At 43.4% G+C, this 14,130-nt stretch overlaps 1 protein-coding gene and 1 pseudogene across 1 annotated transcript in view; one reads left to right on the plus strand and one right to left on the minus strand.

Annotated features, from left to right (window-relative positions):
- Window positions 1–14,130, plus strand: part of LOC131483040 (zinc finger protein 850-like) — a 235,426-nt pseudogene that overhangs the window by 96,947 nt on the left and 124,349 nt on the right.
- LOC131483016 (zinc finger protein 345-like) overlaps window positions 1–14,130 on the minus strand; it is a 36,543-nt gene that overhangs the window by 6,444 nt on the left and 15,969 nt on the right. Inside the window, 1 exon segment of the mRNA XM_058679857.1 lies at window positions 2,941–2,998. Within this exon segment, the coding sequence (XP_058535840.1) occupies window positions 2,941–2,976 (36 nt within the window). The 5' untranslated portion in view covers window positions 2,977–2,998.

Below are 14,130 nucleotides of genomic sequence, written 5' to 3' on the forward strand. Positions count from 1 at the left end.
GCCACTCTGCTTTTCGATTAAATTAAAATAAATAAGCATTTTAACACCGAGCAAAAATATAAACTCAGTGCCTGTAATAGTAAGCTGAGTGTTTTCCAACTGGTATGTTGCCCCATATTCTCTTTCTGTAGATTTTCTTTTAAGAATGGTATATTGGGGGCTTCTCTGCTGAATTCTCAGCTATAAGGGGAAAGTTTTATGCATCACTCACTTAAGGCATAGGATTAGGAAGTGAGTCGGTTCTCTGTTGAAAACCATACATTAAGAACAGAATCAGTATCCATGGATGTGTCACGTTCAGTCTTCTGAGGAATATTACTAAAACTTCAGCTCAGAACAACTATTCTTTGCATATTTGATTTGCATCTTCTAAAGACAGATTAATTTACAATCTATATGGCAACATAAAGTAAAAACAAAAACATCTTGTCCTACATTGTATTTGCAATTTTGAAGTTATAATGGAATTCCTTCTAATAATTATGAGTTCACTGTGTAATCTGTAGATATAAATATGAACATAACATGCTAAATAACACGTTAGATAAGAAATACACATATTTAGTACTGGATAGAATGTTAAGAAAAAATTTTAATGATTTATATTTTATTCAAAGAAGTTAATATTTAAAAAATCTTATAAAGTGACATTAATAAAATTCAATTTTCTTATTTCAACTTGAAAAATGAAATATTGGAAAACATTTTAAATTAAACTTGCACAAATGAGTGAATAGTTCCTACAGCTTATTCTGGATTTAAATATATATGTGATTTTTTTTTTAACTTTGGAGGATGCATATATTAAAATCCTTTCTGCTTTCCATTTGTTTTACTTTTTATGAAAAAACATTTAAATTAAGCTAAAATTTTAATTACAGTGAACTTCAAATATAGTAGGGAAACAAATTACAACTCATTCAGATCTACCTTCTTGTAACAAGTAGCTAAGTCTCAGCCAGTCACAGGCTCCAAATTGTACAGAAAATATACATACAAGGCAAATGCCATGCTGCTATAAAACAACTTGTTTCTGTGCTTTGGAAGCCCCTTAAAATTAACCAGTTATCTCTTTTGTTTTCTAGCTACTTATTTATTTTAATATCATGCTTCACCATTTGTTTGAGAAGATTGCATTTGCACCAATATTGATAAACACAGGTATTTCTTCCTTGTTTTTGTTGCATTTGATTCTTCAAGCTACTTACTCTATGTAATAGAATAAGTGATATTTACATATCTGTTACTAGTATATTTTACTTAACCCCTCACCCTCTAGTTACACTGATTTTCATGTAATCCACAGAATTTTGTTTTTATAGCTGAATATTAAGTCTATTGTAGATATGCACATTTTCTTTATTCCTTCATCTAATGATGGACACCTCATATCATTCCATATATTCTGTATTATGAACACTGCTACAGTAAACAAGATGGCTACAGATATCTCTTTCATACAATGTGTTCATACTTTCAGGGCATACAACTAGCAGATGGCTCAATCATACAGCATAACCATTTCAGAAATTTTATACAGTGACTGAATTAATTTATAACCCCATCAACATGTATAAAAGTTCTCATTCTCCACATATTCACCAGCATTTGTTACCCTTTCTTCCAAGTTAACAATAATCATTTGGGCAGGGTTGGGGTGATATTTCATTGTGATTTCGATTTACATTTCCCTAATGGCAACTTTTTAAGAACTACCTATGAGATCACTAGCTCACTCACTCTCTTTCATCTTTTCTCTGCAACTCTGCATTTTAAATAAAAACCAAAGCATATGCAGCAGGAGCCAGTCCTTTGCTCTAGCAGATAAAGAAACTGAAATACCACATGGGCATTGATTTATATCCTGGCCCAACTCCCTGATAACAGGCTGAGAAAGGAAGTGGAGGATGGATCAAACACTAGGGTTCCTGTAACCAAGTTGGAGACCTGGACGAAACTCCTGGCCCATGATTTAAGACTTGCTCATCTCTGGACATTCTGGTTATTTGAGGAGTGAACCAGCAGACAAGAGATCTCTGTCCACCTGTCTGTCTTTCTTAGTAGCTCTACTTTTCAAAGTAATAAATCAGAAAAAAAGGAAGGAAGGAAGGAAGGAAGGAAGGAAAGTAGGAAGGAAGGAAGGAAGGAAGAAAGGAAGGAAGGAAGGAAGGAAGGAAGGAAGGAAGGAAGGAAGGAAGGAAGGAAGGAAGAAAGAAAGAAAGAAAGAAAGAAAGAAAGAAAGAAAGAAAGAAAGAAAGAAAGAAAGAAAGAAAGAAAGAAAGAAAAAGAAAGAAAGGAAGAAAGAAAGAAAAAGAAAGGAAGGAAAGAAGAAAGAACACCCTGCAAAAGGAAATGGCATTGTGGCGTATCAAGTTAAACTAACACCTTCCCCATTTCCAATCAAGCTTTAAGCTAATGTGCAGTGGAAACAGCAAAGATGGCTCAAGCACTGGGGTGAGAGATTCATCTAGGAGACACAATTGGACCTCCTGGTTATTCTCTTTGACACAGGCCAGCCCTGACCATTGTGACCATTTAGAAAATCAATCAGCAGATAGCAGACACGTCTTAAATCGGTTTTTAAAATAAATAAAAACCTCCAAATGCTACTAGGCACCATTTCAGCAATTCCAAAAAAGCAAAACTGAAAACTTGATAACTATTTTTATATTTGGAAACTCATACTCACCATTTCAAAGTTGATATTCCATTATAATTAACACATTCTTAGTTTCAGTTTGAATCACATAATAAATATGTCTTAGTTATATAATCAGAAAACTTGGAAAGTTTGAATCAGATTTAACTGCTCCAATGTCTAGTTCTGACAATCTTACCTTCTTACTCTCATATTTACTTCTTTGTTTCAGTTTAAGAAAAGCATCATAAAGCTCCTACAACACAATGTAAAACAAGCTGAGACATAAACATATAACTTACTGAAACTGTGTTTGAATTCTCTAGACTTGGAAGCATGTAGTGGGTTTCAGGGATACACCTGGAAGAAAAGGTGGACAGAAGGAGTTACGAATTGGTTTTGCTTTTCCAAGTTTCCTTATTATTTCCTATTGTGTAAGTAATGTCAAGACAGGAATCAGACACAACGGTTAGAGAAACAAAGACAATCAACTTTCCTGGGCAAGCATAGTGCATTACAGATCACAAGTGCCACGAAGGCTTCCTAGAAATAGCATAAACAAGTTCAATAATTGGCAGTGATTGAACTAACTTATTTTTTTCAACAACTATTGTTCAAATTACAACATACCGAGGGCTGCGGGAGAGGACGTCTAGCTCGGATCCCGAACCCAGTCCGCCATGTGCCCATGGCTCATGGCGAGCTGGGCCCGGACATGCCTGGGTGCGGCCTGCTTCCTTCTGGGGTGAGTACGCCGAGGGGGGAGGCCTCCGTGACTGGGCATGTCCGGGACCCACCCAACACCCTCATTGGGTGGTGGGTGAACGGGATTGGGGAGGGGCGCAACCTCGGGCCTGCAGGATTTAACCTCCGGCTGCCAGAGGCGAGCCGAGGGCTGCGGGAGAGGACGTCTAGCTCGGATCCCGAACCCAGTCCGCCATGTGCCCATGGCTCATGGCGGGCTGGGCCCGGACATGCCTGGGTGCGGCCTGCTTCCTTCTGGGGTGAGTACGCCGAGGGGGGAGGCCTCCGTGACTGGGCATGTCCGGGACCCACCCAACACCCTCATTGGGTGGTGGGTGAACGGAATTGGGGAGGGGCGCAACCTCGGGCCTGCAGGATTTAACCTCCGGCTGCCAGAGGCGAGCCGAGGGCTGCGGGAGAGGACGTCTAGCTCGGATCCCGAACCCAGTCCGCCATGTGCCCATGGCTCATGGCGGGCTGGGCCCGGACATGCCTGGGTGCGGCCTGCTTCCTTCTGGGGTGAGTACGCCGAGGGGGGAGGCCTCCGTGACTGGGCATGTCCGGGACCCACCCAACACCCTCATTGGGTGGTGGGTGAACGGAATTGGGGAGGGGCGCAACCTCGGGCCTGCAGGATTTAACCTCCGGCTGCCAGAGGCGAGCCGAGGGCTGCGGGAGAGGACGTCTAGCTCGGATCCCGAACCCAGTCCGCCATGTGCCCATGGCTCATGGCGGGCTGGGCCAGGGCGGCCAGTGTGCCATTTGGCGCCAGGCTTTGGCTGCTGGCCGCCCGGCCGGGGAGCTCTGGGGTATTGGACATCTGAATCGCTGCTGAGATAGCTCTAGAGTGACCCCACTGTTTCTGGGATCTGAGTCAATCCTAAAGATTCCCAATGCCAGTAACTCTTCCTTTGAAGAACTTCCAATCCCTTAATAATGCTGAGCTTTGAACACCTATCAAGTAAAAGATAAGCTCCGGCTTGTGTAGCAGGCTGGCACCTAATGGTCCTCGGAGCAACCACGTGCAGGTGCGTGATTTACAGCTAGGAACGGTCCCAATCTGGGAAGCCACAGCTGGGATGAGGTTCCCACCAAGGGGTGTATGTGCTGGAATGGGGGCTGCGTTCTATCTAGGAAACAGTTGCAGTCACCCGAGGCACTAGTGTGGGCTGGGGTTGGATGCACCAGGCCGGTTCAGATCCCAGCACCATCTGGTGTTATGGAGAAACAGGGTAGATGTGGGACTGACTAGGCTGGGTCTCAATCCCCTTCTGAGCCATGTGTGAGCTGTATGTGGGTATGGACGAGCCATGGCTGGGCTGAAACATCCAACAACAAGAGCCAGAATGGGGTGAAAGCCAGCCAGGAAAAGCCACTGTTCCTGCTAGGACAGGAGGTGAACTGAGTAGGGTTGGCTCAAGAACCCCCTGGCAAGCGCAAAATCTGGCATTGGGAGGGGTTCTGATGGAGGAGCCTGGGCAACTCCTCTGGCAGGACACAGTCCCTGCAGGTAAGCGCGAGAAGCATGATTGGAAACAGCCCAGAATAGGCCATGGAAAGTTTCCCACTGGCATGCAATCGGCATGGGTCAGGAGCAGGCCAGGCTGAATCAGTTCATGTCATCCTCTGGCAAATCCGATCACCAGAACAGAGTGTGGAATGGGCTGGGTTTGGTTGCGACAAAACCAGTACACATTCTGGAACGCCGGGGCGTGGTTGCCTGTACTGGATATGAATGCAGCACCCATCCAGCACACGTGAGATCCAGGAAGGGAGGGGCAGAGCTGGTGGGGGGGTTAAGGGGCTGGTCCCCTTGCTGGACAACCACTCCCACTGGAGAGTGTTGGCTGAGATAGAGACAGACACAACTAAGCAAGGCTACAACACCTGTGAGCTGCATGTGGACAAGATCAGGGCCACAGCATCAGCTGGCAGAAGCTGGCACTGGGGACTAATTCTGTCGAGTCAAATCACAGGACCACCTAAAGAGTGCATAAACCGGGACAGAGAGACCTGGGAGGGAAAAAGTGGGTTCCCCCTTCTTGGGTCACTATTCCCGTGGAAGGGCATGAAAACTAGGACGGGGGCTGGGATGGCTAGACAGAGGCACTCAACAACATCTGTGAGGGCTGGATGGTTGAGTCGATTAGATAGAACTAAGCTTTAATACCCATTGACAAGTACCAGAGCCAAATGGGATGGGGGACAGACTGGTCTTCTGCTACACAAATTGGCAAACCAGGGTAGGGGGCAGGCTTGGTGGGGGTTATTGTGGGTCGCCCCGACTAGGCTGCAGCTCCCACTGGTTGATGTAAGGACCGAACCAGACTGGACTGCAACACCCATTGGTTCCAGTGCAACTCGGGACTGAAAACAGAACCAACACAGCAATTGCAACCACCAGCTGATCAGGGTGATGGACTGTGCCGGGCCCTGTGCTTGCTAGAACATACAAGAATCTGGTCTGGGAATACCTCAAAGTATCTTTGGAGATCTCCCCACTTGAACTGCTGGACTCAGAATTCTAACCAAGAAAAGACAGAAGACAGAATAGGACAATCATTCATCTCAGCTACATGTTGGCAGCGAAATATGGGACAAATGGAGACTTCATGATGGACCATATCAATCAGTGGACCACCTCATCGAGCGAAACTGGCAGTGACTCATAACTGGAGAACTATTAACTCCACTTGAGCACATATCTCAGAGCATGCCCCACATTCGGGACTTGGGGTGGGCGGGAAACCGGGTGGGACTTCTCCCTCATTATCCCCTTTTACCTCAGATACATGATGGAAACAATATGGACATAATAGCATTGCCCACCTCCCTATCCCCCTGAACCTTTTTTTTTTTCTTTTTTCTTTTTTTCTTCTCTTTCTTGATTTTCCTTCAACTATAGTTAACTATGTAAAGATTGTCAACAACAATACAATAAAATGGATTATAAAAAAAAAATAAAAAAAAAATTACAACATACCATAAAAAAATACATTGTCACTAAAATTCATGCTACTCAAAAATAATTGGGGGTATTAAGCATTTGTCTATTTCTACAGATGAGCTGCACAGGACTCCATGTAAGGACTTCCATTAGAACATTTATTGCTGTTAATACTAAAATTTCTCTGTTGAAGGCAGACATTTTTCAATTAGAGTAATTTTATCTGCACTTATACGGGAAAAACTGATATAATACATATTTATTCTATACAGCTTTCTAGTAACTGCTCCAACTGAAACTTCCTAAGACTTCAATGACATTTCCCAGTTCTTAAACCTTCAATGACACTTGGCTTTGCCATGTTATTTGCCTTAGCCCACAGGACATCCATAAATATGACAGAAACATAGTTTCAAATGTATTTTTATTTTACCTCATTAAATAGTTATATAATAGCAACAGTCAGAGAAAACCATCAGACTTAGAGGATTGAATCTCATGATACAGGAGGTTGGGCTGCCGCTTGGGATAGATCACATCTGATACACAATTGCCTTGCTATCCAACACTTCCAACGCAGGATCCTGCTATTGTGCCTGCAACACGTGGGTGGGATACTAAATGGATTATTGGCATGCCTAAATGGATTCCTGTTGCTGAACTAAGCATTGCATAGCCCTCAACCATCTAATGGAATATCTCTCTCCTACCTGCAATCTACCTTTCAAATAAATACTGTATTAATAAAAGTGATTAGAAAGAAATATACTGTATCTAAAACTACATAGTTTAGGTTGATTTGTGGATATATCTTGTGAGGAATAAGGAATTAAATTTCAAGTTCAATTAAACAGAAATCCACAAAGACATTTCTGTAACTTGTTTTTTCAGGTATTTGGGTACTCTAGTGTAATTTATGGATAATAAGAATTTTATTAGTAGTAGTAAAATGGTTTATAGATTTTTAAACACTTGAAAATGGGACTGGTCCCACACCTCTCACCATATACTAAGATCAAATCTAAATGGATAACAGATCCAAACCTACATCCAGAAACCTTCAAACTTTTGGAAGAAAATGCTGGAAATACTCTGCAAGATTTGGGGTAGGTCCCTACTTCCTAAGGACACCAAAAGCAATAGAAATCAAGACCAGAATAAACAAATGGGACTTCATCAAACTAAGAAGCTTCTGTACAGCAAGGGACGTAATCAACAAAGTAAAAAAGCAATCCACAGAATGGGAGAAGATCTTTGCGCACTACGTAGGTGATAGAGGGCTAATCTCTAGTATATACAAAGAGCTACAAAACAACCAAAATGTCAAATCAAAGCCACTCAAGAAATGGGCACAGGAAATGGGCAAACACTTCACAAAGGAACAATCCCAAATGGCAAATAAACATATGAAAAAATGCTCAAGTTCCCTGGCAATAAGGGCAATCCAAATTAAAACATCAATGAGATACCACCTAAAGCCAGTAAGATGGTCCACATGAATAAAAGCACCAACAACACTTGCTGGCGAGGTTGCAGGGAAAAAGGAACCCTACTCCACTGCTGGTGGGGCTGCAGGCTGGTACAGCCTCTATGGAAATCAGTATGGAGAACATTCAAACAACTCAAAATCAACATACCATATGATCCACCAATAGCACTCCTAGGAATATATCCAAAACACCTGTTTTATGAGAAACCAACATGCACTCCTATGTTCATAGCAGCACAATCAGTAATTGCAAAAACATGGAAGCAGCCAAAATGCCCATCAACAGAGGATTGGATAAGAAAGCTATGGTTCATCTACTCCATGGAATACTACTCAGCTATTAAAAAAAACAAAATGCAGTTTTTTGTGGCCAAATGGGCCAAACTGGAAACCATAATGCTAAGGGAAATGAGCCAATCCCAAAAGGTTAGATATCACATGTTTGCCTTAATTTAAGATGATATGATGTTATGTATAACATGTTATGTTATGTATGTTATATGTTGTGTATAAACTAAAATTGAAATGTCAATGAGGTGGTCACAGAAGGTGGTTAAGAACTAGCATTTACTTTTAACATATTGGTTACTCAATACTATGTCAATTAATTCCATAATGATGTAAATTTTTGCTGATGGTATGTTGGAGCTTTTAATTGATCGGGATGATACTCTGCTGGCTCTGTCTTCAGACCAGAGAGGGTATACCTAAGAAGCCGTTGAACTTGACTAGACAATAAGATGCTGAACTCTATGTTTGGTATATGCTTGAAATGGGGGAATCTCAACTGAACTTGAGCTGTGGTTATGCAACAAGGTGGAGGAATCCACCATGGTGGGAGGGCTTGGGAGGGGTGGGGAGAACCCAAGTACCTATGAAACTGTGTCACATAATAAATGTAATTAATGAATTTAAAAAAGTAAAATTAAAAAAAGAAAATGGGACTGGTATGATAGTCTAGTGGCTAAAGTCCTCGCCTTACATGTGCTGGGATCCCATACCACAGCTGGTTTGTCTACTGTCCAGCCAGTTCCTGTCCCATCCAGTTTCCTGCTTGTGGCCTTAGAAAGTACTCGAGGATGGCCTAAAGCCTCAGGACCCTGTACCTGCACGGGAGAATCAGAAGAAACTCCTGTATCCTGCCTTAGAATGGGTTCAGCTCCTACCATTGAGGCCACTTGGGGAGTGAACTAATGGATGGAAGATCTCCTCCTGTGTCTCTCCTCTTCTGTTTATGTCCAATTTTCCAATAAAATTAAATTTTTAAATACTTGAAAGCTGATTCATGCTAAAATCTGGAGCACTTTTGCCTGTCAGTAATGGATAACATACTAAGTAAGAAAAACTGCATTATAAGTCTATTGTATTCACACAATCCAAAGCATTGAAAAAGGATGTGCAGAGAAGAGACAAAGAGAAAGGTCTCGATCCCTGCTCATTCACTCTCCAAGTGGCTGCGGCTGCAATGGCTGGAGCTGAGCTGATCTGAAGCCAGGAGCCAGGAGCTTCTTTCTGGTCTCTCACGCAGGTGCACGATCCCAAGGATTTGTGCCATTCTCTACTCCTTTCCCAGCCCACGAGCAGGGAGCTGGATGGTTAAGTGGAGCGTCTGAGACATTAATTGGTACCCATATGTGATTCAGGTGTATCCAAGGGTTTGACCACTAGGATGCAGCACCAGGCCCACTGGAACTCCACTGGCAGATCTAAGAACCAGCTTGCAGGAGGAGCCAGGGCTGTCCACAACCAACTAGGCTGCAGCATCAAACAACAGGAGCTGGAACTGTGGGCAGGCTGGACTGACCCAGGCTGAAGCACCCATTGGTTGATGCCGAAGCAAGGCTAGCCATTCCAGTCTGCGGTGGAAAGGCAGTGACTGTGAGGCGTGGGAACGTTGGTCTGAGAGGACTGGGGACAACTGGCCTGGGTCCTTGGGCTCACCTGTGTGTTGGATACTGGGTCTGTGAGGCCCTAGGAAATGGGGGTTTTGGCAGGGCCAGCATCACATGCTTGGGGTCCTTGGGCTCACCTGTGTGGAGGGTACCTGGTCCAGGGGTATTCAAGTAACCTGGTAGAGGTCCTTGAGCCTGCATGCACAGTGGGTGCTGGGTCCTTGAGCCTCGGGGACAGGAGATTAGTAAGGTCCAGGTAGTCTAGCCCAGTCCTTCCTTGAGCCCATATGCAGGTGGATGTTGTGTTCATGAGTCCTGGGGAGGGGAGGTTCGGTGAGATCTGGATCACCTTGGACCCACTTGCATGGTGAGTGCCAGGTCTGTGAGCTTCAGGGGTAGAGGTCCGGTGGTGTCAGGGTTGCATAGCCCAGGCCCTTGGGCCTTCCTGCAAAATGTGTGCAGGTTCAGGCAGAGGTTAGGTCATGTGTTCTAGGTCCTTGAATCTGCCTGTACAATGGGCACCGGGTCTTGGGCCTTGGGGGCAGGGGTCCAGTGAGGCTCAGATTACATGGCTCAGCTTTTGAGGCCCGCGTGCATGGTGGATGCTGCTCAAGTGAGCCCCTTGGGAAATGGGGTCCAGTGCATGCCAAGTCTCCTGGCCTGGATCCTTGAACCCGACTCATATATTCTTTTTTAGAAATAAGTAATTTAATCGGCCTGTTTCAGTAGCCTAGTGGCCAAAGTCCTCATCTTGCACATGCCGGGATCCGATATGGGTGCTAGTCCGTGTCCTGGCAGCCCTGGTTCCCATCCAGCTCCCTGTCTGTGGCCTGAGAAAAGCAGTAGAGGATGGCCCAGGACCTTGGGACCCTACACCTGTGTGGGAGACCCGGAAGAAGTTCCTGGATCCTGACTTCAGATCGGTTCAATTCTGCTGTTGCAGCCAGTTGGAGAGTGAATCAGTGGATGGTAGGTCTTCCTCTCTGTCTTTCCTCCTCTATCTATATCTGAATTTCCAATAAAAATAAATTTAAAAAAATAAGTAAATCCTATTTTTGATACATTTACATACGAGAGGGATGCATGCCCATGAGGACTACCAATTAGAGTGGGGAGGTTGAGGAATGGAAGAAAATAGATGAGATGGATCTTTGGATGACACTGGGTGGCTTTGCCCCATTCCTGGGTAGCTATTAATGGATTGCCACAATAGCTGATTTTCAGTATACTCAAACACTTGAAGCTATAAATGAACTCACAATAAATGAACACAAGGCCCCATCTACTCTGCCAGTTTATCTAGCATGCTCTGTATTCTTTCTTGTGTTTCAGAAAACTATACTAACAAGACTTGTCTGTCTCCTCCTGTATCCAGCCCTATGTGCCTCTGGCTATGCCTGCTTTTATGTATCCTCAGGTCTTGCTTATGCCACCGTAAGTTATCTACAGTTTGAACACCTCACATGACTGGGACCGATGTTCATCCTTGCATTTACCCATTATAAACATCTCATTTAAACCAGATCATTAAAGTCAATTGTCCTTGTGCCTACAGCATAAACCAGCTGCTTGTAAAGAATCATTATTCACTCTGTTCAATATGCAATATTTTTAGATACTCTATATCTTTGAAAACATTTCTATCTATTCATTACTTTATTGTAAGGACTGACTGGAACAGTGGCCACTAAGACAGATGTGCCATCTTAAATACCTGCCGCTCCTAGGTCTTGAACACCTTAGTGCCTCACAACTATAAGCTTCATGGCCTTTAGGTTTAAGTTGTATTCTCTGCCAATCCTCTGTACTTTATGACACGGTATCTGACAGCTCTATTCACCAATGCCCTGTGGTACTTATCCCCATTGTCCACTTACATCTGCACCTGCCAAGCCTGAGGCCCTGCACTCCCAATACCCACTTCTATACCTTCCCATTCCTCAGCTCTCACTGCTTTCTTCATCTGTACCTCACTGCACTCTCCTTCCCCATTTCTTATCTTTGTCTCTTCCCCACCCATCATGCACTCACTGGGGTAGGAGATAAGTTAAAAACAATTAAGAAAAAAAATTTATTTATTTACAAATTTATTCAGTAACTTGCTGTAACAGAGACCCCCCAAAACAATGAATATTCAACTAAAGATTTGTACAGAGTTTAAATTTTAAGCAAGAGATTTTCTTTTTTAAAGAATAGATTTATTCATTTTTATTGGAACGTCAGATATACAGAGAGGAGGAGAAACAGAGAGGAAGACCTTCTGTCTGATGATTCACTCCCCAAGTGAGCGCAATGGCCGGAGCTGAGCCAATCTGAAGCCAGGAGCCAGGAACCTCCTTCTGGGTATCCCATGCAGGTGCAGGGACCCAAGGCTTTGGGCTGTCCTCAACTGCTTTCCCATGCCACAAGCAGGGAGCTGGATGGGAAGCAGGGCTGTCGGGATTAGAACCTGCAACTGTATGGGATCCTGGTGCATTTAAGGTGAGAATTTTAGCCACTAAGCCATCACTAAGCCAGACTCAGAGATAAATATTTTCTGAATATAAACTTAATATCTAGCCTCTTGTACCGTATGAACAATGTGCATAATTAAATATAACACTGAAAGCATTCTCTAAAAAAATGAAATGTTTACATCAAGGATAAACTGGTATAGAATTAGAATCTAATCATCTCTTACACTGCTTCAATGTATGAGATGAACACATGTTCTCTATCTCTTAGTTAATATTAACATGCAAAATGGTTACAAACATGGAAATGTGTTCTTGATGAGGAAGACTGTGAAAGAAAAATTTAGGGCGAGTGGGAAGAGGGAAGTGGAGCTGCCGGGATTAGAACCGGTGCCCATATGGGATCCTGGCGTGTTCAAGGCGAGGACTTTAGCCGCTAGGCTTCCGTACTGGGCCCAAAATACATGTTATTGTAACATCTTTTAAATGGCTAAAGGGCTTTTACCTAATTAATAGTAAAATGTTCTACCTAGCTCCAGTAAACTCTAGCTCTGTTGATTTTTCTCAAAATATGAGACATGTGAATGTACTACCCTTTATATCCAAGTGCTTATTATATAAAAGTAATCTTTGTGTTTTGTGCCTTTCATTAGGTTTTTTTTTACAGTTTATTATTGTATCATTTTATGATACAGTTCCATATTCCCTTATCCTCCCCAATTCCCCCCCCCACCTGGTTCCTCTATATCATTACTAACATATAGTTCTTCATACAGTCATATGTCCGACTCGGCATGGACAATGGCAGAGAGTCCAGAATCCTAATGTCAAGATACAGTAAAAAGTTTCCTACTTCCCATCCGGCTCCCTGCTTGTGGCCTGGAAGGCAGCCAAGGACGGCCCAAGGCTTTGGGACCCTGCACCAGCGAGGAAGTTCCTGGTTCCTGGCTTCAGATCAGCACAGCGCCGGCCATTGCGGCTCACTTGGGGAGTGAATCATCTGACGGAAGATCTTCGTCTCTGTCTCTCCTCCACTCTGTTTATCTGATTTTGTCATGAAAAGAATATAAATCTTTAAAAAAAATTATACTTTGTTAAAATAAAACAATAAATCTCTACCAGAAAAAAAGGTTGTTCGGGCAATGTAAGGAAGGGTCCTCACCTCTTCTGCCTTCCCTTGCCTCTCCTGTGAAGCACTAGAGAGTTTGGGCAGCGAAGCACTATTCAAAGTGAATTCCAGTTCATAAAGCTTATTGCTTCCTTTGGCACGAATAACTGTGTTAGGAAGGAAACAGGATTTGTGCTATTGCTGTGGATAAGCAGAAAAAAGCTCTGCCTGTAATGCCAGGATTCAACATTGGTGCCAGCTGAAGTCCTTAGCTTCTCCAGTTCTAATCCAGCTCCCTCTTAGTGCTTGTGGGAAAGTAGCCCAGTACTTGGAGCCTGCACCTGAGTGGGAGAGCGAGAAGCAGAAGAAATTCCTAGTACTTGGCCATGGCCTGACCCGGCTCTGAACACTATAGCCATTTGGGAACTATGCTAGTGCACAGAAGATTGATCACTCTCTCTCTAACTCTGACTTTCAGACATAGAGATATGTTTACAAAGGAAGGAAGGAAGATCTTAATCCATACTCTAACAGCCATCATAAACCCCTCAGCCCTTGTAAACTAAGTTTTATATAAAGCTCTGCAAACTCAAAGAAAGAAACTGAGAAGGTACATCACACAGCAATGTAAAAAACACTTCATTTTCTGAGCACCCCATAAATTCACCTGTCCCACAGTGGAAAAACAAAAGATCCAGGGATCTTGCTGGAAATCTGGAGATGTATTTTACCAACATTTTGAAACCAAAGGGATAAACCAAGGCCTTATAGGTGAGCAACAGCACCCTTCAGTGGCTGAGCTTGAGTCAAACCCATACTGCATAGTTTCTCTCTCATCTAGTTTAAACATTCCCTTTGT

This window comes from Ochotona princeps, chromosome 22 (genome assembly GCF_030435755.1).
Source record: "Ochotona princeps isolate mOchPri1 chromosome 22, mOchPri1.hap1, whole genome shotgun sequence".
Classification (NCBI taxonomy): Eukaryota; Metazoa; Chordata; class Mammalia; order Lagomorpha; family Ochotonidae; genus Ochotona; species Ochotona princeps.